Source organism: Enhydra lutris, unplaced genomic scaffold (assembly GCF_002288905.1).
Source record: "Enhydra lutris kenyoni isolate GAN:26980312 unplaced genomic scaffold, ASM228890v2 scaffoldscaffold8, whole genome shotgun sequence".
NCBI lineage: Eukaryota > Metazoa > Chordata > Mammalia > Carnivora > Mustelidae > Enhydra > Enhydra lutris.
The window spans coordinates 10,188,044-10,215,686 of NW_019154092.1; the positions used below are offsets into that span (position 1 = coordinate 10,188,044).

The following is a 27,643-nucleotide window of genomic DNA, read 5'->3' on the forward strand; positions in this document are numbered from 1 at the left end:
AAAAAGAAACTAAAAGAACTAACACATAAATTATAGAACTAAAATTAAAATATATTAAGTAAAAATCTTGCTGGAAGGGCTTAACAGTATATTAAAGACTATAAAAGAAAGGGTTGGTAAACTTGAAGATTACAATAATATAAATTATCCAATCTGAAAGACATAGGAAAGTATTTTAAAATATTTAAAACAGAGTCCAAGTTACCTATTGGGAATGTTAAGTTTGACTTTCAGAGAAGAAAGCCAGGGTTACAGAAAAAATTATTTTAAGAAATAATGTCCAAAAGTTTCCAAACTTTGTTGAAAAACCACCTAGCTTAACTAACACCAAGTAGGTCACATACAAAAGAAACTGCACTTAAGCACCTTAAGGACAACCTGCTGAAAACCAAAGAGAGAGAAAATTTGAAAGCAGTCAAAGACAACAGATTACATCAGGGGAACAACAAAATGCATGCGCAGACTCCTTATTAGAAACAGTAGAGGTCAGAACACAGATGACATTTAGAATATCCAAAATGAAAATAAAAACCTGTTAACTGATAATTTCATGTCTAGCAAAAATACTCTTTAAGAACAAAGGTAAAATAGTTATTATCACATGAATAAAAACTAAGAAGTTTATTGCTGCCAACTTGCTCTGTAGTATATACTACAGGAAGCGCTTCAGGCTAAACGGAAAAGATATCAAAGGGATATCAGATATATAAAAAAGAAATAGTGAAAAGTTAAAAATGCAGATATTGGTTTCTTTAAAAGATATACAGCTACTTCCTCTTTCCCTGAAATTGAGTCTTAAAGCATAAAGATATTACTTAGACACAGTAAGGCAGGTGTTTATGCAGAGAAGCGGGGTGGACTGGGATGTTGGAGCCCAAGTGGGATGAACAGGGCAAGCATGAAAAATAGAGGAACTTGATACTATATGGAGAGATTGATCAAGTAAGTATATATGTTTAAGATAGTGGAAGCCAGTTTTCTTCTAAGAAAGGAGTCACAACAGGATATAAAATCAATGCACAGAAATCGGTTGCATTTCTATACACCAACAAAAAGACAGCAGAAAGAGAAATGAAGGAGTCGATCCCATTTAAAACTGCACCCAAAATCATAAGATACCTAGGAATAAATCTAACCAAAGAGGCAAAGGCTATGTATTCAGAAAACTATAGAATGAATACTCATGAAAGAAATTGAGAAAGACACAAAAAATGGAAAAACATTCCATGCTAATGGATTGGAAGAACAAATATTGTTAAATGTCTATGCTACCCAGAACAATCTACACATTTAATGCAATCCCTATCAAATTACCATCAACTTCTTTCACAGAAAGCAAAAATAATCCTAAAATTTGTAGGGAACCAGAAAAGACCCCAAATAGCCAGAGGAATGTTGAAAACAAAAACAAAAACAAAAACAAAAACCACAGCTGGTGGCACCACAATGCCAGACTTTAAGCTCTATTACAAAAGCTGTAATCATCAAGATGGTATGGTACTGGCACAGAAACACACAGAACAGAATAAAGAGCCCAGAAATGGACCCTTAACTCTATGGTCAACTAATCTTCAACAAAGCAGGAAACAATGTCCAATGGAAAAAAGACAGTCTCTTTAACAAATGGTGTTGGGAAAATTGGACAGCCACATGAAGAAATATGAAGCTGGACAATTTCCTTATATCATACACAAAAATAGACTCAAAATGGATGAAAGACATTTTGTCTTTCATAAATGTGAAACAGGAATCCATCAAAATCCTTGAGGAGAACACAGGCAAATAACTCTTCAACCTCAGCCACAGCAACTTTTTCCTAGACATATTATCAAAGACAAGGGAAGCAAGGGCAAAAATGAACTACTGGGACTTCTTCAAGATAAAAAACTTCTGCACAGCAAAAGAAATAGTCAACAAAACCAAAAGACAACCGACAGAATGGGAGAAGATATATGTAAATGATTTATCAGATAAAGGCTAGTATCCAAGATCTATAAAGAACTTATCAAACTCAACACCCAAAGAACAAATAGTACAATCAAGAAATGGGCAGAAGACATGAACAGACATCTCTCCAAAGAAGATATCCAAATGGCAACAGACACATGAAAAAGTGCTCAACATCACTTGGCATCAGGGAAATATAAATCAAAACCACAATGATGGAGGCATAATACTCCATAGTGTATATGGACCACATCTTCCTTATCCATTCGTCCGTTGAAGGGCATCTTGGTTCTTTCCACAGTTTGGCAACCGTGGCCATTGCTGCTATAAACATTGGGGTACAGATGGCCCTTCTTTTCATTACATCTGTATCTTTGAGGTAAATACCCAGTAGTGCAATTGCAGGGTCATAGGGAAGTTCTATTTTTAATTTCTTGAAGAATCTCCACACTGTTCTCCAAAGAGGCACCAACTTGCATTCCCACCAACAGTGGAAGAGGGTTCCCCTTTCTCCACATCCCCTCCAACACATGTTGTTTCCTGTGTTGCTAATTTTGGCCATTCTAACTGGTGTAAGGTGATATCTCAATGTGGTTTTAATTTGAATCTCCCTGATGGCTAGTGATGATAAACATTTTTTCATGTGTCTGGTAGCCATTTGTATGTCTTCATTGGAGAAGTGTCTGTTCATATCTTCTGCCCATTTTTTGATATGATTATCTGTTTTGTGTGTGTTGAGTTTGAGGAGTTCTTTATAGATCCTGGATATCAATCTTTTGTCTGTACTGTCATTTGCAAATATCTTCTCCCATTCCGTGGGTTGCCTCTTTGTTTTCTTGACTGTTTCCTTTGCTGTGCAGAAGCTTTTGATTTTGATGAAGATGTGGTCCATATACACTATGGAGTATTATGCCTCCATCAGAAAGGATGAATACCCAACTTTTGTAGCAACATGGACGGGACTGGAGGAGATTGTGCTGAGTGAAATAAGTCAAGCAGAGACAATCAATTATCATATGGTTTCACTTATTTGTGGAGCATAACAAATAGCATGGAGGACATGGGGAGTTAGGAGAAGGGAGTTGGGGGAAATTGGAAGGGGAGGTGAACCATGAGAGACTATGGACTCTGAAAAACAATCTGAGGGTTTGGAAGGGGCGGGGGGGTGGGAGGTTGGGGGAACCAGGTGGTGGATATTAGAGAGGGCACGGATTGCATGGAGCACTGGGTGTGGTACAAAAACAATGAATACTGTTATGCTGAAAATAAATTTAAAAAATGATTAAAAAAATTAAAAAAAAAAAAACCCACAATGAGATACCGCCTCACACCAGTGAGAATGGCTTAAATTAACAAGTCAGGAAATGACAGATGTTGGTGAGGATGCAGAGAAAGGGAGGCCCTCCCTACACTGTTGGTGGGAATGCAACCTGGTGCAGCCCCACTGGAAAACAGTATGGAGGTTCCTCAAAACCTATGACTCAGCAATTGCACTACTGGGTATTTACCCCAAGGATATAAATGTAGTGATCTGGAAAGGAACCTACACCCCAATGTTTACAGCAGCAATGCCCACAATAGCCAAACTATGGAAAGAGCCTAGATGTCCATAATGGACATCTAGGATAAATGGATGGATAAAGAAGATGAATGGATAAAGAAGATGTGGCATACGTAAACAATGGAATATCGTGCAGCCATTAAAAAAATGAAATCTTGCCATTTGCAACGACATGGATGGAACTAGAGAGTATTATGCTAACGAGTACGTCAATTATAGAAAGACAATTATCATATGATCTCACTGATAGCTAGAATTTGAGAAACAAGGCAGAGGATCATAGGGGAAGAGAGGAAATAATGAAACAAGATGAAACCAGAGAGGGAGACAAACCATAAGAGACTCTAAAATCTCAGGAAAGAAACTGAAGACTGCTGGGATGGAGGGGGGTGGGAGGGATGGAGTGGCTGGGTGATAGACACTGCAGAGAGTATGTGGTATAATGAGCACTGTGAATTGTGTAAGACTAATAAATCACAGACCTGTACCCCTGAAACAAATAATATATGTTAATATATTTCAAGAAATAAAAATTTAAAAAAATTTCCTGTGATGATGGAAATGTTCTATGTACATACTGCCCATTATGTCACTAGACACATTTGGATACCAACACTTGAAATGTGGCAAGTATGATTAAGAAACTGACTTTTAATTGCATTAATTGTAATTAAGATACATTTATATTAAAATAGTGATGTGTTGTGTTAATGGCTATTATATTTGACAGCACAGATAGAAGCAAAAATAGACCATTAGCAGTTGGGTACACAGAAAGCCTGGATTTTTATTTTTAAATTCCAGTTGTTACTAAAAGAATTCAGGACTCCTCAGGGAAAAGATTGATTCCAGAGCTGTCAGGGAAAGTATGAGATTAACTTGGAAACTCTTACTGTGACAAAAAGTAAAGAACTGCTTAAAGAAGGAAGAGTCATATCAAAATAACATGAAATCCAGCTTATAAGATTGCTGCTGGTCAAAGATGAGACATTTGGACATCAAAATACATAGTAATCATAAAGAATTATAATCCATTAGATAAAAAATATCCATGAGTGCACTTGAATATAAATTAATAAATGTATAAATAAACAGCAAAAACAGAAAAAAAATATCAATCAAAGCCAAATTTTACATGTACACAAAGCAGGTTTAAAAGATGTGACTAGAGCTTCTGGAGCCATTGCCACCCTTATTCTGGCAGTGGCCCACTGTCACTCTTGAATCAAGTGTACTATACTTATCTACCCAATAAACTCTGTAACTCCAGCTCCCCTCCCCCTCCCAAAAAAGAAAGGAGTCACAAATATGGAAAGGGAAGAGTAGAATTAACCTAGCAGTATTAGATTAAACTGAAGGTATAAATATGAACTCATGTATATTTTAACGTCTTTAGTTTTAGAAATATAGATGTAAATGTTTATGTATGTATATATATGTTATATTGTATATACAAGTATACACTGTTGTACAAGTACATATGTGTACATGTGTGAGTATGCACAGATAAATGCATATGTACACCTATATATAGGCACACATATTCATATATATTCCCTAGCTGTTTCCCAGGTCAAATATGGAACACTTTCAACCTCAAAATAAATGATAATGAAAGATAACTCACTAACAACCCACTAAATAAACCAGGAGCCTGTTCTGATATAAAGAAATAATTTGATAACTTGATACAGAATGGGATATTTACAGAGTTTCAAAGAACCTCTCACTAAAATATGTATTGACCACAAAAATGAAAGGAGTACTTTTACATGGAGAAATCTTGTATATCACCACCTGAAGTGATCCAAGTGGACACCATCATTAATGGGAAAATCAAAACCATGTGATAGGGTGCAATGAGATAAACACAGCATCATAACCTGCCAAAGATGCAGAATCTGAATCTGAATCATCAAGAAACATTGAGACAGGACGCCTGGGTGGCTCAGTGGATTAAAGCCTCTGCCATCAGCTCAGGTCATGATCTCAGGGTCCTGGGATCGAGCCCCGCACCGGACTCTCTGCTCAGTGGCGAGCCTGCTTCCTCCTCCCTCTCTGCCTGCCTCTCTGCCTACTTGTGATCTCTGTCTGTCAAATAAATAAATAAAATCTTAAAAAAAAAAAAAAAGAAAGAAACATTGAGACAAATCCCAGCAAAGGAACATTACACAAAATAGCCTATAATCTTCAAAAGCATCAAGGTTATAAAATCAAAGAAAAACTAAGAAACTATTCTATTCTGTAAAGAAACAAAAGAAACATGACGATAAAGTGCAACAAGCGATTCTGAACTAGATTCTTTTATTGTAAAAGATAATATAGAACATTTAAGTGCAGTATAAGGACTGGATAACAGCAATGTATCAAAAATAATTTCTTGATTTTAATATTTATATTGTCATTATATAGAGGATGGCTACATACACAGAGAGACAAATCCACAGGCCAAGCCATCAGAGATGAAGATTTTAATAAATTCCTTTCAGTAACTGATAGAATAACTAGAAAAAATGTCTGTGTATACAAATATATATCACATAAAACTAAAATATATAATATATATGTGATATCACACACACACAAACACACACACACACACACACACACACACACACACACACACAACACATATATAAATATGTAAAGACCTAAGGTAACTGGGAATAACAAGGGTTGGCAAGTTACTGACAAATGATCAAATTGTTCCAAATTTTAAAAAGTTATTTAAATTATATTTGTAATTTTTTATGTTTTAAATTATTTCACAATAAAAAATATATAAGTCCATATAAATAATGTTATATTGATGTGATACAACATGTGTAGATGTTATATATTTGACAACAGTATAAGGTACTGTACAGGAAGGGAAATGAAATTATACTGCTGTAAAATCCTCTCATTTTATACGAAGAAGTGCAATATTTACTCCAAGTAGATTATGGTAAATTAGAAGTAAATATTATAATACCTGAGCAGTAACTTAAAAAAAAAAAGCAGTATAGTTAAGATGCATATAAAGAAACTATTAAAAAAACATGAAAAAGAGACAAAGACAGAGTAAAAGGATGGAAAATGATATACCACACACACACACACACACACACACACAGTGACCTTAAGAAAGCCAGAGTGAGGGTCACCTAGGTGGTTCAGTGGGTTAAGCATCTGCCTTCAACTCAGGTCATGACACTGGGGTCCTGGGATCCAGCTCTGTGTCGGGTTCCCAGCTCAGCACCCCCTCCACTGTTGCTCTCCCCCTCAAATAAATAAAATGAAGAAGAAGAAGAAGAAGAAGAAGAAGAAGAAGAAGAAGAAGAAGAAGAATTGTTAGACAAAGGGGACTTTAAGACAAGAAGTATTAAAATATATTAGGGAGGGTGAGTTCAAATGGGCCAATTTAACAAACAGGAATAGTAATCATAAATGTATATGCTACCTAGTAACAGTTTTAAAACATGAGGCAAAAAAATGACAGAATCAGAGGGAAAAATAGACACACAATCCAAGTTGGAGATGTTAACAACCTTCTCTCAATAACTGACAGAAAAATTAGGCAAAAATTAGTAACAGTATAATAGATTTGATCAAATGTACCAACCACCTAAACCTAGTGGGCATTTACAGACCACCACACTATGCAACAATGATAGAACATGTTCTTCTTAATTGTACATGGAACTTTGGCCAAGACAGACCATATGCTGAGCCAAAAAGTAAGTCTAAATAAATGGCAAAACTTGAAGCTTACAAACTGTTACCTAATCATGACACAATTAATTTAGAAACTAGTAACAAATGATATATCTGCAAAAACATTTATAAATCTTAAAACATTAAAACATTTAAAACTGAATGATAATGAAAATATAACATATTAGAATTCATGGGATGAAGTAAAGCAGTGCTTCAGGAACTGTTCATATTCGAAAAGATAAAAGTGTAAAGTCAATGGTATAGGTTTCCATCTTAAGAAATAAAAACAAGCAACTTAAACACAAAAATCACAGAAGCAAATACGGTTTGGCTATGAGCTGTTGCCCACTTCTATTCAGCTTGTACTGGAGGCCCTACCAGCATAGTAAGGCAAGATAAAGAAATAAAAGCACAAAAACCAGAATGAAAAAAGCACAATTGCCTCTATTCACAGTGATTTCTTTGTTTATACAGAAAATCCTAAGAAATATAGTAGACAAATACTAGACAATGAATTTAGAAAGGTAATGAAATATGAGACAAAAATCAACTGTATTTCTTTTTTTTTTTTTTTGTTAGACAAAGGGGACTTTAAGACAAGAAGTATTAAAATATATTAGGGAGGGTGAGTTCAAATGGGCCAATTTAACAAACAGGAATAGTAATCATAAATGTATATGCTACCTAGTAACAGTTTTAAAACATGAGGCAAAAAAATGACAGAATCAGAGGGAAAAATAGACACACAATCCAAGTTGGAGATGTTAACAACCTTCTCTCAATAACTGACAGAAAAATTAGGCAAAAATTAGTAACAGTATAATAGATTTGATCAAATGTACCAACCACCTAAACCTAGTGGGCATTTACAGACCACCACACTATGCAACAATGATAGAACATGTTCTTCTTAATTGTACATGGAACTTTGGCCAAGACAGACCATATGCTGAGCCAAAAAATAAGTCTAAATAAATGGCAAAACTTGAAGCTTACAAACTGTTACCTAATCATGACACAATTAATTTAGAAACTAGTAACAAATGATATATCTGCAAAAACATTTATAAATCTTAAAACATTAAAACATTTAAAACTGAATGATAATGAAAATATAACATATTAGAATTCATGGGATGAAGTAAAGCAGTGCTTCAGGAACTGTTCATATTCGAAAAGATAAAAGTGTAAAGTCAATGGTATAGGTTTCCATCTTAAGAAATAAAAACAAGCAACTTAAACACAAAAATCACAGAAGCAAATACGGTTTGGCTATGAGCTGTTGCCCACTTCTATTCAGCTTGTACTGGAGGCCCTACCAGCATAGTAAGGCAAGATAAAGAAATAAAAGCACAAAAACCAGAATGAAAAAAGCACAATTGCCTCTATTCACAGTGATTTCTTTGTTTATACAGAAAATCCTAAGAAATATAGTAGACAAATACTAGACAATGAATTTAGAAAGGTAATGAAATATGAGACAAAAATCAACTGTATTTCTTTTTTTTTTTTTTAATTTTATTTTTTATAAACATATAATATATTTTTATCCCCAGGGGTACAGGTCTGTGAATCTCCAGGTTTACACACTTCACAGCACTCACCATAGCACATACCCTCCCCAATGTCCATAATCCCACCCCCCCAACCCCCCTCCCCCCATTAACCCAGTTACCAGTTGCACACAACTGAAAAATGAGAGAACGAGAGTAATAACCAATTAAAAGACCCCACTGAGGATATGAAAACACAAGCCACAGATCATGAGAAAATATTTGCAGTACATTAACGTGACAAGAGTTGTATCCAGAATATATAAAAAATTCACACAGGTCCATAATAAAAAGAAAATTTAAAAAAAGCCAAGGGGCACCTGGGTGGCTCACTTTGTTAAGTGTACAACTCTTGATTTTGGCTCAGGTCATGATCTCAGGAGCCTGAGATCCAGCCCTGTGTCAGGCTCTGTGCTCAGCAGAGAGTATGCTTGAGATTCTCTCTCTCCCCATCCCTCGGCCACTCCCCCCCAACTCACACTCACTTTCTAAAATAAACAAATTTAAAGAATAATAACAAAAAATAAAAATAGTAAAAAGATTTCACAAAGCAATTTATATGAATGGACAGTTAAGCTATGAAATACCTCCACACATCCACTAGAATCATTCACATTAACAAGTCTAATATCAAATATTGCAAGTATGTAAAAGAATAGATTTGTCTGTCAGATAGTGGTGGAGAGAGTACAAAACGGTACAAATGCTTTGGGAAAAAGTTGGCAGTTTCTTCTGTAGTTAAACATATTCTATGAAAAAAATATATATCCAAGAGAAATAAAAACTTATCTCCAGACTTTCACAAAATTATTCACAGCAGCGTTATACATAACAGCCCAAACTACAAACAACCTTTAAGTCCATTAACAGTTAAATGGATAAACAAATTGCGGCATATTCATACTATAGAATGCTGCTGTTATAGGTTGAATTGGGCCCCCCAAGAAGACAGACTGAAGTCTTAACCACCAATACCTATGAATGTAACCTTACCTTGAAACAAGGTTTTAGCAGAGGTAATTAAGATATAAACTGAGATGAGGTCATATTGGAGTGGAGTGGACCCTTAATCCAACATAAAGGGTGTCTTCATAAAAAGAGAAGGGGAAAGACAAAAATTTAGGGAGTAGGCTATGGTACTATAGAGGCAGAGAATGTTGTATGTTGTCTACAAGTCAAGGAACAGCAAGAATTGCGGAAAACACCAGGAACTAAAGAGAAAGGCATGAAACAGATTGTGCCCTACATCTTCGGAGAGATTCCTGACACCTTGACTTCTAGTCTTTACAACTGTGAGAAAATAAACTTCTACTATTTTAAGTCACTGGGTTTTGGGCTACTTCATTACAACAGCCTTAGTAAACTAATACAAACTACCCAATAATAAAAGGAGAGGAACTACTGATATACCAGATGAATCTCAAAAACACTAAGTTCAGTGAAAGAAGCTAAACCCAAAGCTACTCTATGACACAAGAACATCAGAACCATGGTTGCTTTTGGCCAGATACAGCAAGTCATGGGCGTGTCAAGATTGGGAAAAAGCATGATGATGTTTTCTCAATTGACTAAAATGTCCTCTCTCTTGATTTCTGTGAGGTTACAAAGTTAGCATTTGTCAAACCTCACTGAGTTGTACACTTAAGTTCTGTGCACATAGTTCAAAAGAAAAAAATCTGTAAATAAATATTAAACTCTAGGGGAACGTGGGTGGCTCACTGGGTTAAAGCCTCTGCCTTCAGCTCAGGTCATAATCCCAGGGTCCTGGGATAGAGCCCCGCATCAGGCTCCCTGCTCAGTGGGGAGCCTGCTTCCCCGCCTCTCTCTCTGCCTGACTCTCTGCCTACTTGTGATCTCTGTCAAATAAATAAATAAAATCTTATAAAAAATGGATATTAAACTGTAGTTACTAGCTATGCATTTTGTAGAAGTTTAAGTTAGCAAATCTGAAAATATTTTGTGTACTCTAGGCTTAGGCAAACAATAATAAAAGCCAGGTCTCTCATTATTAGAGGAGACAATTATAAATACAGGGGAAAAAAAGATGCAACAACAAACCTGGTTGTGGTGAATTAGAATAGAAGGTTACTAGTATAAACTCACGTTTTTTAATATAGATATCTAGCTAGCAAGTAAGAAAAGGGGATGAAGAATGACAGATATTTTCCTTCACATATCTTTCTATCTTTCTGGATCTGAAAAGGCAAAAAAAGTAAGGGAATAAGTTAAAGGGATAAGAATATACTTCACTAATGGAGATGGTTCTCTTGAATGGATTCTCATTCAATGTGTGGAAGAACTTTTTAGTTCTAATGTTTTGTGGTGTACCTAAATTATTATTTTTCAGACCTAAGAAGGATAGACTTATAGAAGAAGGAATGAAGAGTGAAAACTTTTTTTTTTATTTTTAAAGATTTTTATTTATTTGACGGAGAGAGAGATCACAAGTAGGCAGAGAGACAGGCAAAGAGAGAGGGGAAGCAGGCTCCCCGCCAAGCAGACAGCCTGATGTGGGACTCGATCATGACCTGAGCTAAAGGCAGAGGCTTAACCCACTGAGCCACTCAGGTGCCCCAAGACCGAAAACATTTTTAAAGTTTCAATTCCATCTTGGTAGTTGTCTAGCCTAGCCAGGTTAATCACTGGCTAATGAAAACATTGTTAGGTAGATACTTACTACCAAACTACCTTCAGTCTTTCTTGGATGTCTTATGTATTTACCTGTTGATAGGCAGCAACTGGAGATGACCTATTTTAATTCAAGGAAAGTAATTTAGCTCTTTTTAAAAAGAGTACATAAATTAGTTTTTTTTTTCCAGTTCTCAATTTTCTGTTTCACTGCAAATTAGTATATTTGACAGGGTTTTTATTTTGAGAAATACAGAGTAATCTGTTCCCTAAATATATTAACACTATCGGGCGCCTGGGTGGCTCAATGGGTTGAAGCCTCTGCCTTCGGCTCAGGTCATGATCCCAGAGTCCTGGGATCGAGCCCCACATCGGGCTCTCTGCTCAGCAGGGAGCCTGCTTCCTCCTCTCTCTCTCTGCCTGCCTCTCTGCCTACTTGTGATCTCTGTCTGTCAAATAAATAAATAAAAATCTTTAAAAAAAATATATTAACGCTAGTAAATGCCTCAAAATAAATTTTTTTTCCTCCAAAATTGTAGGGAATCCCCCCCCTCTTTCTTTTTTGGAATTAATAGTCAAGTATACAAATGTAAAAGCCATCAAAATTAGAATACTCAGTCTGCTAAATGATGATGAATCAAATCAGTGATAGGCACAGCATCCCTAAGTAGATATGTAAGGAATCAATTTGGATTTTGACAGCCCTCCTTAGATCATGTCACCGTGTACGGAAGCCACCATGAGCCAGTCCAGTAGATATAAAACAGTGAGAGCTGGGAGCTGATATGACAAATTCTACAGATTTCATTTGTTAAACTACTATTGGAATGATGTCTACCTGCAAACAGAATAAGAGAGAGCACACAAAGAAAGACAGTAAACACATGGGACAAAAGATCCTGCACCTTACCATCCACAGGCTTGACTTCAGCTGGTATCTGCTCTTCCTGTCCTCCCATGCTATTCTCTTTAATGCTTTCTATTTCCCGCAAAAACTCCTCCATGGAGGTACTGTCTATGGAGGCTTGTGAGTTGGAGCGGCTAAATGCAGGAGAATGTAGGGACTCGTTGGAGAGCATTCTGTTAATTCTTCGGCAGCGAGGAATAGATTTTCTGCAGAAAGAACAATATCTGTTGTTAATAAAAATCAGTCTTTGATGTTACAAATCACAAAATAAAATTTAGGTTTAAAATCAGTGGAGAAATGAAGTTAAGTGTGACAGAGAGGGGTTTGAGAGAATAATCTGCATTCAGTGGTGGCCCTTTTATTTTATTCTCTATAATTCATAATGACTTTGTGGCTATGCAGGAATCCCCATGAAAATATAATTTTCACACACTCATAAAGTATGAAGTTACTTGTATTAGCCAAAATATATAGTTCAAGCCAATATCTCTGATGAACACAGCTACAAAAATCCCCAATTAGCAAACTGAATTCAACAATACATTAAAAGAATCATTCAATATCACTATTTCAGGGATGCAAGAATGGCTCAATATCTGCAAATCAATCAACATGACATGTAACAATCACAAAAGAAAGGATATTAACCATATGATCATCTCAAAAGATGCAGAAAAAAACATATAACAAAATTCAGTATCCATTCATGATAAAACCTCTTAATAGAGTGATTAATAATTTAATCACTTAATAAAGTGATTGAGATATGTATATATTATACATATCTCAACATAATAAAGGCCATGTGTGACAAAGTCACAGCTAACACAATACTCCATGGTGAAAGACTGAAAACTTTTCCTCTAAGATAAGGAACAAAGATGTCTACTCTCACGTTTTTATCCAATACAGTTCTAGAAGTCCTAGTGACAACAATCAGATAAGAAAAAGATGTGAGCCTTCCAAATATGTAAGGAAGAAGTGAAACCATCAGTATTTGCAGATGACATGATACTATATAGAAAACCCTAAAAATGCCACCAAAAACTATTAGAATCAATCCATGAATTCAATAAAACTGCAAGATACAAAATTAATACACTGAAATCTGTGGAGTTTCTTTTTTTTTTTTTAAGATTTTATTTATTTATTTCAGAGAGAGAGAACGTGCACACAAGTGGGGAGAGACAGGTCAAGGGAGAGGGAGAAGCAGACTCCGTGCTGAACTGGGAGTCTGATGTTGGGTTCGATCCCAGAACCCTGCGATCATGAACTGAACTGAAGACAGATGCTTAACCGAGCCACTAAGGTGCCCTGTAGTGCTTCTATACACTAATAATGAATTAGCAGAAAGAGAAATTAAGAAAATGATCCTATTTATAATGTCATCAAAAAGAATAAAAGACCTAGAAATAAATTTAACAAAGGAAGTGAAATACCTGTACTTTGAAAACTCTAAGACACTGGTGAGAGAAGTTGAAGACAACTCAAGTAAATAGAAATATACACCATGCTCATGGATTGGAAGAATTAATATTGTTAAAATGTCCATACTCCCCAAGCAATCTACAAACTCAATGCAATCCCTATCAAAATAATAATAGTATTTTTCACAAAACTAAAACAAATAATCTTAAAATTTTTATGGAACTACAAAAGAATCTGAAGAGACAAAGCAATCTTGAGAAAGATAAGTTGTAGGTATCATAATCACAAATTTTAAACTATATTACAAAGCTACAGTAATTAAAACAGTATAATACTGCCACAAGGCACATGGATCAATGGAACAGACTAGAGAACCCAGAAATAAGCCCACACTTACACAGTCAATTAATCTATGACAAAGGAGTTAATATACAGTGGGGAAAAGGCAGTCTCTTCATTAAATGGTGTTGAGAAAACTGGACAGGTACATGCAAAAGAATAAAAGTGAACCACTCTGGGACACTTGGGTGGCTCAGTTGGGTAAGTGCCTGCCTTCAGCTCAGGTTATGATCCTGGCATCCTGAGATCGAGTCCCACATCGGGCTCCCTGCTCAGGGGCAGCCTGCTTCTCCCTCTGCCTCTGCTGCTCGTGCTGTCTCTCACTCTCTATCTCAAATAAATAAATAAAATCGTAAACTTCCCCCCAAAATTGAACCCCCTTTCTATACCAAGATACAAAAATAAATTCAAAATGGATTAAAGACATAAATGTAAGACCTGATACCATAAAACTCCTAAAAGAAAACATAGGCAGTATCCTCTTGGACATAAATCTAAGTAGTATTTTTTGGGATGTGGTTCCTCAGGCAAGGGCAACAAAAACAAAAATAAACAACTGGCAATCCATCAGACTAAAAAACTCTGGACAGTGGAGGAAGGAAGGAAACAACACAACAAATAGGAAACTTATTGAATGGGGAAACATATTTACAAATGGTACATCTGGTAAGAAGTGTATGGTGTATACTGGAAGGGTAATTTATGCAAGCATGACCCAAATGTCCCTATTAATCACTATCTTGAGATCTTGTCCTCCTTCTATATTCCCATCAAACAGAATGGGTAGAATATATTGTTCAGTGTTCAAGGTTAGGGGCTCCAGGGGTATCAACCCAGAGCAATACCCTTATAACAAAGAATGTCTGAATGGTAGGACTTGATCTCCTTCGAATGCTGGCTGTGCAAGGAAGGGTAGGGCTACAGATAGTTGCAGGCTAATAGCTATACTATAAAAGCTTACAGCACGTAGATTCCAGAAGTGGATGCTTTGTCCAGTTGGCTGTTTCTAGACATCCTCTATATAAGTTCCCCCAATAAATCTATGTCTTAATCCCCGTCTCTGAGTAATTTCTTCAATCTCGCCAGACCATCATACACCTCTGGCTTAGAGTCTGCTGGGATGTGGTAACACAAGGGGTTAATATCCAAAATATATAAAAAATTCATAAAACTCAACATCAAAAAAAAAAGTCTAAATAAAAATGGGCAGAGGATCTAAACAGATACTTTTCCAAAGAAGATATACAAAGTAGTCAAAGACACATAAACGGATGCTCAACATGATTAATTGTTAGGGAAATGTAAATCAAAACTACAATAAGATATCACCTCACACCAGTCAGAATGGTTAGTATAAAAAAGACAAGAAATAACAAGGGTTGGCAAAAATGTGGAGAAAAGGGAACCCCTGTGTACTGTTGGTGAGAATGTACATTAGTGCAGCCACTACAGAAAAAGAGTATGAAGGTTCTTCAAAAATTTACAAATAAGAATAGAATTCAATCCAGTAATTCCACTTCCGTGTATTTACCTGAAGAAAGTTAAAACACTAATTTGAAAAGATATGTGCACCCCTATATTTATTGCAGCGGTATTTATAACAGCCAAGATATGGAAGAAACCTGTGTCCACTGATAGATGAATGGATAAAGAATGTGATAAACACACACACACACACAAATATGGAGTATTACTCAGAGTTAAAAAGAATAAACTCTTGACTTTTCAACAACATGAATGGACCTAGAGTGTATTATGCTAAGTGAAATAAGTCAGAGAAAGACAAATGCCATATGATTTCACTTATATGTGGAATCTAAAAAACAAAACAAATGAACAACTAACAAAAAATCAGACTCATAAATACAGAGAACAAATGGTGGTTTCCAGAGGGGAGGGGAGTAGAGCCATGTATGAAATAGGTGAAGGGGATTAAGAGGTACGAAATTCCAGTTGTAAGTCTTGGGGATGAAAAGTGCAGCATGGGGAATATAGTCAATAAATTGTAATAATGTTGTATGGAGACATACAGTGACTATACTCGTCATCGTGAGCATTTTCAAAAAATATTGTAAATATATAAATGTCAAATCACTATGATGGATATCTGAAACTCAGGTTTCAGTGGGGATGAGGGAATGAGAAGTTTTTGTTTAAAGAGTATAGAGTTTCAGTTTTACAAGAGAAAAAGAGTTCTGGAAAGAGGTAGTAGAGATGGTTACAACAATGTGAGTGTCTTGATACCACTGAGCCATATGCTTAAAAATGGTTAAGATGGTAAATTTTATCTTATATGAATTTTACCAGAATTTTTAAGATTTTATTTATCAGAATTTTTAAAAATTAACAAAAAACTGGGAGCCTAGGTGGCTCAGTCAGTTGAGTAGCTGACTCTTTATCTCAGGATCATAAGTTCGAGCCCACACTGGGCTCGACACCAGGCATGGAGACTACTTTAAACAAACAAACAAATATTTTTAAAAAGTTGGCTGCTGAAATAATGAGATAGTACAAGGAAATAATTTGTGACATTAAATAGAATTACCCTACATTAGGGTGAGGAAGAGGGTAATGACCTGGCACACAAAGACCCATAGTTAGTTCATGGAGAGCTGTATTACCACGAAGCGTGGGATCCAACCACTGAGGAGGGCAGAGCAGGCTCCTGTTATCTATGAGGGCCACAATAGGACCACTGTCAATCTTGAAGACACACAGCTGAGAAGAGCATGGAGCAGCTTCATGGGGCACTTTCTCATGGAGTTGCTTCAATCACTAAATAAATTTGCACGTGTATGCCTTTAGAACATAAAATTATCAAACAAATGTTAGTTTAAAAATCAAGAGACACAATGGGGGACATACATGCCAAAATGCTGGAATTCTGAGAAATTTTTAAGATTTGCATAAAAATAAAATTATTTTGGGGGCACCTGGGTGGCTCAGAGGGTTAAAGCCTCTGCCTTCGGCTCAGGTCATGATCCCAGGGTCCTGGGATCGAGCCCCACATCGGGCTCTCTGCTCAGCAGGGAGCCTGCTTCCCTTTCTCTCTGCCTGCCTCTCCGCCTACTTGTGATCTCTCTCTGTCAAATAAATAAATAAAATCTTTAAAACAAAAATTATTTTTATGTGAGGTGGTGATGTGTTAAGGGATCTTATTGTTATGGTAATCATTTTGCAATATATACATGTATCAAATCAGCATGCATGCATCTTAAATTTAACCCAATGTTATATGTCAAATATCTCAATAAAACTGGAAGAAATTCAAAATACATTTGATTTCTAAGACATATGATTGACAAATATCATATTTCCTAGGAACAATGTCTGATTAACAAGAACACTTCAGTCTCCAACCATGAATAACTGAGCTGCATTATGCGGTATGATCATCTGTTCTTGCTCTTATGTTATTATTATTTTTTTTAATCTTCCAATTTGGAGTGGGTGTGCAACTTCTTTCAAAGAACTCCAAGTATGCCTTCTTATCCTTGGTTTCAGGCAAAGTTGAACCAAAAGGCTGAAACTACCTCTTAACTAATGTGCAGTCTGAGCTGTTACACCCCAAATAAGAACTCCCAGATGGAAAGAGGCAACCAAAGCAAAGGCATATCAGTATCCATCCGTGGCACTATGACTCATTTAGGGAAGTTTCATTTTTATATACAGAGCAGCAGTGGACTGCTATGGAATTTGGCCACGCCCTACAGCATATGCAAAGAACACTCATTTGAATGAGCAAACAAAGAGAGAGGGGAGTAAGAAAAATCTGTATGTTCATATTTTCTATACCTCCAGGAATCCTACATTTATAAAGTGCTTTTAGCAGAAATTTCTGGAATTTTATCACCGATCCTAACACTATCATATTGATAAGTAATGCCAGGTTTGAACATCAACTGACCGTGAGTTAGCTAATTAATTTATAAAACTCAAAGCATTTCAGGAAAGTATGAACTATCTACTTTTATTTTCTTATGCTGTGCCATGTGATAAAAATAATTTTAGGCAGCCATGTTTAAAACTTGGGTGGTAAGAGTTTTCCACTGAATTCTTTACAGTTTGAGAAGACAGATTCTAATGGTTTTAGTACACACGAAATTGACAAAGGTATTATGATGCTTACTGCTTCCTTTATTATTTTTAGGCTTTTAAGACTTCTCCCTTTTGCAATAAGACCAATACTGAAAGCCACTAACCACTCTGTAGAAGTCTAGCACAGAAACATCTACTTGTAAGCTGTAATCAGTTGCCACTGCTCACACAGCCTTCATATATCATATTTAGAAAAAAATACATAGATGTCCAAAACTTTCTCGAGTTTTAGATGTTTTTTAGGTTTATTTCTTTCAAAAATGAATATTCTTGACTTGGAAAAATTTACAGTATTAATGGCATACATGGACCAAGATTTTAAAAATTACAATGTAGTATTCTAAGCATGAAAGTTCAAATAATATACAATTTATAAAGTGGAAATTGAAGATCTTCTCTTCCATCTGTATCACTTCAATATGTTTCTATAAACTGTTTTGTTTTCCCCCACTCAAAAACATGTCATAGATATCTTTTCCATGCCAATACAGAAATATCACCTCAATAACTGTATGGAATAGCATAATTTATCTAAGAAATTAAACAAACATGCAGATATATACCCAAGCACTGAAAAAGTCTGAAGAAATGGGAAATTTGAGAAATAATAAGTGAATTTTAGAATAGGAGGAGCACATTTAGGGCTAATAATGATCATTTCAGTTACAGCACACAGTTCTTTACTCATGCAAAGGTTACATTGGTGGAATCTCAGAAAAGGTATCATAATAACATTCTGCTGGGGCAAGGAAAACAGAGGCAAAATATAGATCATGAGCATCTGAGTGACACACTGGTTCATTTTGAGATAATCCACCCAATGAATTCTATAAATGCAGTGGTCAACTATTTTTTTTTTGGCAAAGAAGTCAGACGGTATTTTTGGGAAAAGCACATTTGGAAGAGTTCTCACTTCTTTAGTTAGGGATCCAAATATTTCCCCCTTCATCCCGGGGCAGAGTAAGGGTCATGACCTTCCACTCTTAAAATATTACATAACTGTGATCCTCAGGCTCATCCAACACTTTGATGAGATTTAATCTGTAGTTTCATACCTCACCATATTAGGATAAATAGAGCTTAATTTTCTTAAACTGTTTGTATTTTTTAATTCCAAAACAATACAAGGAAAACATTACATGAAAAACAGAATGCAATTGTATTACACAATAACTTTTGTTGGGAAAACACCATTAGGTTTCCAATTAGATTTTAAGAGCATAGTAATTTCCATAAATCCAAAGTGGCATTAAAAAAAGATTTTATTATTCCATTTACCCCTCCATTATCTTTCTAGAAATAAATTATATTATGTAGTAATGATTACTGGAGATCTAAAACTTCTTAGAGTCTACCCTGATTTAGTATTTTACAACTTGAGAACAACATAAATACCTTAAAGTAGCGTAATTCTCTCTTTACCTGTCAACTGACTTAAAAAGTCAATAATCTTTTTAAAAATTAAATAAGTAGTCTTTTATATTTATCCTTTATGGTGTTCTTTTATTTCTTCCCACATGTCCCTGTACCCATAACAGATCATTTGCAATCAGCTCTGAGAACTTCATTTGGCATTTCCTCTTTTTTTTTCCTTAGCATTTGTTGTACTGCGTATTTGATGCCAACAAACTCCTTTAGATTTCCTTCTGAATACATCTTTAATTCCTTTTCAATTTGGTGAATATGTTTACTGGGCAAAGAATTCTAGGCTAGCAGTTTTTATTGTTTTTAAGACCTTTTATAGATGTCATCCCATTGTCTTCTGAACTCTTTAATCTGATCAGAAGTTCATTATAATTTTTATTGAGATACATCTAAATGTCTTTTTTCTAGATGCTTTTCATAAATGTTCTCTTTCTCTTATGTTTTTATGTTTAATTTATGTTTAATTATGTTTAATTATGAAATGCCTACACTGTGGTTTTGTTTTTATTTTGTTTGAGATTTATTGCGTTTCTTAAAATCTGTGGGTCAATGTCTTTCATCAATTTTGAACAATTACCCATTTTTCTTCTTCTTCTTCTTTTTTTTTTTTTTTTGGTCCCACTCTATCTCTCGTCTTCTTTTGAACTCCAATAACATGTATGTCAGGCATTTGATATTGTCTCAAATGTCCCTCATGGTCTGCTTTGCTTTTCCTCTCACTCTTTCTCTATTTTTCAGTTGAATTTCTACTACCCTGTCTTCAAGTTCACTTTTCTTTTCTTCTATGCATCTAGTCCATTGTTAATTTCATCCAAGGAATGCTTCAAATCTGGTATTATGTTCTTTTCATAAGATATATGTCAAGTTAGTTCTTTTTAGAGATTCTATTTCTCTGTTGACATTATTCATCTTTTATCCATTTTATGCAACTTTTCCTTTGATTCCTGTAACAATTATCATTATTTAAAGGTTCCTGTCTCTTAATGTCAAAGTCTGTGCCATCAGTATGCCTTCTATAGTGATCAAATACCAGTCAATTGTTTATGGGACACATTTTCCCTTTCTTTTACTAATCCCATAATTTTTTGTTCTGTGCAGACATTGTTTTTAAAGGAACTCTAGAAAACTGGAGTTAACAGCAATTTCCCTTTTCTTCGGTCTAGTAATTAGAATAAGACACAGATCACTTCGCTCCAATTAGGAATTGACCTGGGTCTGGGTTATATTACAACTTTAATCAGTTTTAGGTTACCTCTGGTTCTAAATGTTTTAAATGTCCTGTGTTTTTATAGTCCTCCCACCCCACCACCAAGGAGGGCTTTAGGTTAAACACCATGGGACTAAGAACTCTCTCTGATTTAGAGTCTAACTCCCAGCCTCCTGTATTGTAGGGCTCTCAGAAAAAAAATCTCAAGGGAGATGATTATGAGGTGTGGAGGTCCTACATTTGGGGCTTCAACAGATTCCAATCTGCTCTGCCAGTACAGACAGCCATTAACAGCTGTACTGCTATCTCTTTGCCCCAGCAGAGGTCCTCTGCTCAATCAGTATCATCATCAGCTGTAAAGACTCAGGGGGGAAAATATGCCCAGGGAGGGAAATGACAACTGGGCTCTGTCACCTAGGAGGAGCTGTGCCCCCCTGAGATTTATCTCCTTTAGGTGGTGTGTCCATAGCTTTCCACTAGTTTTTAAAACATATCATGTTTACATTTATCCTTTGCTCTCTAGTTGTTACAGTGGGAAAGAGAGTCAGACACCATGTAGTCTATGCCCTAATTGGAAGTAGAAATCCCACAGAACATTGTAAACATATCTGATTTCTTTTAACATCGTATTTGTTAATGAGCTGCTAGCTCTTGTCTAACCCAAGTCCAATTTTTCTAAGTATATTCCATAGAATATTTTTAAAAGACATAACTTTTGCTAAGAAATATTCTATGGCCCCTTACTGTCTCTTGTAAAGAATTTCATATATATAAATTTACTACCATACACATTACATCATTTGATCCTTACATTAACTCCATAAAGCAGCCAAAACAAGAATTCAAGTCTCATTATATAATGAGGAAAACAGTTACCGACAGCAAAGTGGAGACACATAACTTCCCATTGCAATTACAATAAAATGCAAATGCTCTTCTAGGATTTCATGGCCCAGCACGTTCTGTCCTCAAACTGCTTCTGCAGTCACTCCTTATATCACTCTCTCCAGCGTTAGCGCTAGGCATGCTAATCTTTTCTCAGTTTCTCTAAAAAGTCAAGCTGTTTCTTCCCTCAGGAAATTTTCCTTTACTGGTTTTTCTGTCTGGAACATTCTCCTACTATTTCCATGCCAAGATGCTTCTCATCATTCAGCTCCCAAGGTAAATGTCACTTCCTCAGGGGATCTTTTCCTAGCCATCCTAAATTAGCATTCTTCCAGTTATCCATCATCTCAGCTTTCTGCATTTCCTATTTCCCATCCATCAACAACTTACACTTCATCTACTCACTTACTTCATTTTTGGGGATTGATTTTCCCCAGTAGAATATAGAGGAACCATGTCTGTCTCATTTACACAGTATCTGGCCAGTAACAGGAACTCAGAAATATTTGCCAGAATATAAATTCAAACCTTTCAATCCTGTCCAAATGCTTTCCCTACAATAATCTTTCTTAATTTCAAAAGCCCCCTTAGGTATTACTGTATCTGTGTATGGCTATACATGTCTTTATACCATAGAAGAAATATAATATGGTTATTTTAAGAAAAACTGTGAAGCCAGCTGGCCCAGGTTTCAATGTGGGCTCTGGCACTTTCTGGATCTACGACCTACAGAGCAAGCTACTGAACCTCTGCTCCTCCACTGCCTAATCTGTAAAAAGGGAATATCAGTCATATACATGTCCTGGGCTATTATAAGGATTGAGTTAATACATGTGAAATGCACAGCACATAGTAAGCCCATGTGTTAATAACTGACTGCTATAATTTAATTTTTTAGCACACTTATAACTAAACTTACAGTAAGGCTATAGTGGGTGCTAAAATATCATCAGGGCACTAAAATATCACAAGAAATATAATGAGATAAATAAAACTGCATTTGTCATAATTTTTCTCTGACACAACCCCATGCCCAAGCCTTATTTCCTTAGGCCACAAAGGGCCATCTTACACCATTCTGGCCAAAGTCACATCATGGTTTCAGAGAGATCTTTTGTTTTACTGAAATAAGTGCTAACACTTTTTCTTCCTCATTCTCTCTTCTTGAAATGTAGACAAGATGACTGATGTCTCAGTAGGCATCTTGCAATGATGAGAGAAAACTCAAAAAAATTGCAGAGACAGGCCTTGCCATTACTGCATCTCAGAAATAATTTCAGATGCTGCCTATCTCTGAACTTCTAGAAATGTGAGGATAAACTCCTAATGTTAAAAACAAATCTACCCTTTGTTGTTGTTATTGTTACTTGCAGCCTGAAGGACTCCCAAAGGATGTAACTAGAAAGAATACTTCATTAATTCATTTGGAATAGGGTAAGATTAGATGCCTTCTCCACTCCACTCCATTAAGGGAATTAGTCAAGTAAGAATAAACAGTCTTGTGTGCCTGGGTGGCTCAGTCATTAGGCATCTGCCTTCAGCTCAGGTCATGATCCCAGGGTCCTGGGATTGAGCCCCACATCAGGCTCCCTGCTCCATGGTGAGGCTGCTTCTCCCTTTCCCACTCCTCCAGTATACTTGTGTTCCCTCTCTCACTGTGTCTCGCTCTGTCAAATAAATAAATAAAATCTTAAAACAAAAACAAAAACAAAAACGAATACATAGGCTTACTAAAAGAAGATGTGTCTAATGTAATGATCTTCAATTTAAGGAGCTACCAAATTATGTGCTTAATCCCATGTCTTGGTATGGCCTTGGTCAGTACACTATAGAGTTAAACTTCATTCCCACTGAAGATATCCCTGTCTAAATATACGGGAATATATTCACATTGTTCTCAAATCAAATATATTCCAAAAGTATTAGAAAGAATATGCCAATGGGGCGCCTGGGTGGCTCAGTGGGTTAAGCCGCTGCCTTCGGCTCAGGTCATGATCTCAGAGTCCTGGGATCGAGCCCCATATCGGGCTTTCTGCTCGGCAGGGAGCCTGCTTCCTCCTTTCTCTCTGCCTGCCTCTCTGCCTGCTTGTGATCTCTCTCTGTCAAATAAATAAATAAAATCTTAAAAAAAATAAAATAAAATAAAAAATAAAAAAAAAAAGAAAGAATATGCCAAAATCAAAAATTTCCCCTTCCTCTTTCTGAAAAAAGGATTGAATTTTCCATTGTCACTCTCTTTGAATGATGCCAATGGCAGCACAGCATAGTCATCTAGAGAAATCATCTTAGATCCTGACCTCAAGTAAGCCTTTTCGTCAAAGCTCTTGCAAGTGAAATTGTTCAGTCTGTGGGACAGACCCTAGGCATAGTCCCCATAATGCAGTTGTTTGCCCTCTTAGTCCCCTCAGGAGGCCATTTAGATAAAGTAAGAAGACAAATCCCTTGTTTTTAATCTCTGGTTTCTCAGCAATCTTTGGATTCTAACATGTAAACAAGCTCAACTTGGATGTCTTGCAAAAAGCACTTGAAAGGCAATGATGATAAATGGAAGCTATAGTTTTAGAGTAATAGAAGCAAGAACACAGAGCAGGTTTCTCAGGTTCATTGACTCTGTCTTTCAGTATCATCTGGCATCCTTCATTCTCCTACCATCCTGGTTTTCTGTTCCTCTCTTGGCCTGCCTCACCCCTCTTTGGGGAACAAGGAGAAAGCTAATGAAACTATTCCATCAAAAGGTAAACAGGTCTGCCTGAACCTCTCTGTTGGCAGAAAAAAAATACAGAAAAATGTGTTTGTAGATTAGGTGGAGGCTTAAAACAGCAAACAAATCTCAGTTACTCCTCAGGGAATATTTGAAATGGTTTGGAAAGCTGGAAATTTTTCAGCTAACTGAGGTTCCTATCAGCAATTAAATTCTTATGAATGTATATATCACCTCTGAGTACAAGCATGGGTCTAGAAAGGGGATAAATTGCAACCTGAAAAGAACAACTTCCAACCATTAAACACTGAACCCCAGGAATTTACAAAGCAGGAGGTTCAAATGGTACAACAAGCTCTTCTGCAAGAAAGAATGAAAGAATCTCTTTTTGAGGGTAGAGGGCGAACAGCATGTTTTTCTGTATCTGTAGCTATAAAATAAAGTGAGCTCCATATGCTTGACTTTGAAAGTAATTTATGCCATGTTCTGTCTACTGCTTTACCAAGAAAAGGCCACTAAACCACATAATTAGAATACATCACTTATTTGGATATATGTAAACATTCATGACAAAATGAAAATATAGTATTTCTTAAATTTCCCCCATGTTGGTTGAGGGAAGGGGGAAATAGAGAGTGATTGCTAACAGATATGGAGTTTCTTTCTGGCAAGATGAATATGCTCTGGAATTAGTAGTGACAGTATCACAATTTTGGGGGCTGTACTAGAATCACTGAAAATACTTTATTTTTGAACTGTATATTTTATTTTAAAAAATTTTTATTGTGTTATGCTGACCACCATAGTGAATTATACATTTTAAAAGAATAAATTTTGTTATATTAGTTGTTCATCAATAATAAAACTATATGAGAAAATAATTATAATTACTTTCTAAAATTTTGATAATTAAAAATGCTTTGACACTGACAATACAAAATACTGGTGAGGATATGGAGAAAGAAGAATTTTCATTCATTGCTGGTGAGAATGCCAAAAAGTATAGTTGCTTTGGAAGATAGTTTGACAATTTCTTATAAAACTACACATACTCTTAACCATACAATATAGCAATCATGCTCCTCATTATTTACCCAAAGTAGGTGGAATCTTATGTTTACCCAAAAACCTGCACATGTATATTTATGGCAGCTTTATCCATAATTGCTAAAATTTGGAAGGAACAAAGATGTCCCTTAGCAGGTGAATAGATAAACATGGTACAGCCAAATAATGGAGTATTATTAAATGCTAAAAAGAAATGAGCTATCAAATCATGAAAAGACACAGAGGAACCTTCAATGTATATTCCTAAGTGAAAGAAAACAATCTGAAAAATCTACATACCATATAATTCCAACAATATTACACTCTAGAAAAGGCAAAATTATGGAGATAGTAAAAAGACCAGGGTTGCCAAGGTTTGAGGGGTCGTTGGGAGGGATGAAACACATGGAGCATAGAGGGTATTTAGGGCAATGAAAATATTCTGTATGATACTTTAATGATGGAGACAGGTCATTACACATTTGTCCAAGCCCACAGAGTGCACAATTCCAACAATGAACTCTATTGTAAACTATGGACTTTCGGTGGATTACAATGGGTCAGTGTAAAGTCATCAATGTAACAAATGTACCACTCTGGTAAAGGATGTTAATAATAGGGGAGGCTGTGCATGTGTGCTACAGTGGTATATGGGAAGTCTCTGGATCTTCCCCTCAATTTTGCTTTGAACCTAAAACTGCTCTTAAAAAAAAAAAAATCTTAAAAACAAAAACATTTTGGAATTTCAAATAAGTTTTAGGAATCAAAAAAAAAAAAAAAAAACAACAACAACAAATTTTCAAAAAGGGCCAGGGAGAGAAAGACACTCCTATGAAAGGCTATTGGCTGTTTTAAGCAAAGTATAATGGTCATAGATGGGAAACAGTCTTACCCATTTGACTAATAATCCTCTAAATAGGTGACGGGCTAAAATGTCTGTTTTTAAGGCAAAGGGAATCACCAAGTGTGAACATTTTAAACAAATACACAGTTTATGACTTTGATGTAGATTGATTTTGCTGAAGCTCAATCCCATAAGTGACTAATCACATTATCCTCAAAGATAAGTTAAAATTATTAGTGGAAAACTAGTTTGGTGACACCTAATCATTGCTTAGAGGCTCATATTTTTTATTCAATTAGGAGCTATGGGGGGGGGTGTCTGTAAAACAGAATGCAAGCAAAAAGCAGCTTTCCCTTGCTCTTTAACAGAATTCTACACTTTACCTCTTCAGTGATGTATGTCATTAGAAGAGTCTTGGTGATTTATGTATTTTGTGCTTCTAAAACTACTCTTCTCCAAGAAATCTACATAAATTTCTTGAAGATTGTCTTCTTAGTTCAAAATTAAGTCACACATTCTCTGTTGATTAGTAATCAATTATTACCAAATTTCAGTGTATATTTTTGTTCTGTGGTTCCAAAGGGCTGCTGTGGCCAGTATTACTATGCATGACTTTCAAAGCAACTGACCAGGTAAGTTCTCAATCTGGTGTCATCTGAAAGTGTGCCTCTCTGGTACTGTGACAGTTGCTAGAATGCAACCATGTAACCTCTTTCCCTCCACATCTCTGGTGTCTATTTATTGTTGTTATTACCTAGTCATTAAATGGTCAGCCACAAAACATGAAAATGCTATTCTAGGGCATCCTTGTACTATTTTATAATTCTTTTGTCTATTGTCCTTCTCCAGCTCCAAAAATTCAACAACAGACAGAATCACAAACAGATCAAAGGTATAATCAGGCAGTAGCTCTGCTTGGAGTCCCACGAAGTCATTCTCATGTGCATGGGTTTTAAACAGTTAGCTGTGTGGTCCATCCTATTAAGGTTTTCATCTGGCCTTTTTCCTCACGGGGCAATAGTATCAGCTCAACTTCAAACTATTCAGTAAAAATCCAAGGTGAATATAAACCCAATTTATTAAATTCTGGCAGGAATGAATTGGCCATTTGGATGAATAATTATCCCCGATTCTCCTTTTTCACAATATATTTTCCACACTCAGACTTATTACATGATGGTTTTAGTTCTATAGGGTCCCTTGAGCAATAACAACTTTATGTTCCATTTGTTTTCATTGGCTAACCTTAAGATGGTGGCTCCTAACTTACATACAAACAACTTTAAATTGGAAACCCATAACTAGTATTTCCAATGAAACAGGGGATCCTAGAGTTGGGGAGCTGAGAGGAAATTTGAGCAATGCCCAAATAAA

The 27,643-nt window shown here is 35.9% G+C and overlaps 1 protein-coding gene across 1 annotated transcript in view; it reads right to left on the reverse strand.

The window, feature by feature from the left end:
- LOC111142560 (Rho GTPase activating protein 28) overlaps positions 1-27,643 on the reverse strand; it is a 224,181-nt gene that overhangs the window by 103,538 nt on the left and 93,000 nt on the right. The window contains exon 2 of the mRNA XM_022495829.1: positions 12,299-12,501. Within this exon, the coding sequence (XP_022351537.1) occupies positions 12,299-12,501 (203 nt within the window). The remainder of the gene's footprint in view (positions 1-12,298; positions 12,502-27,643) is intronic.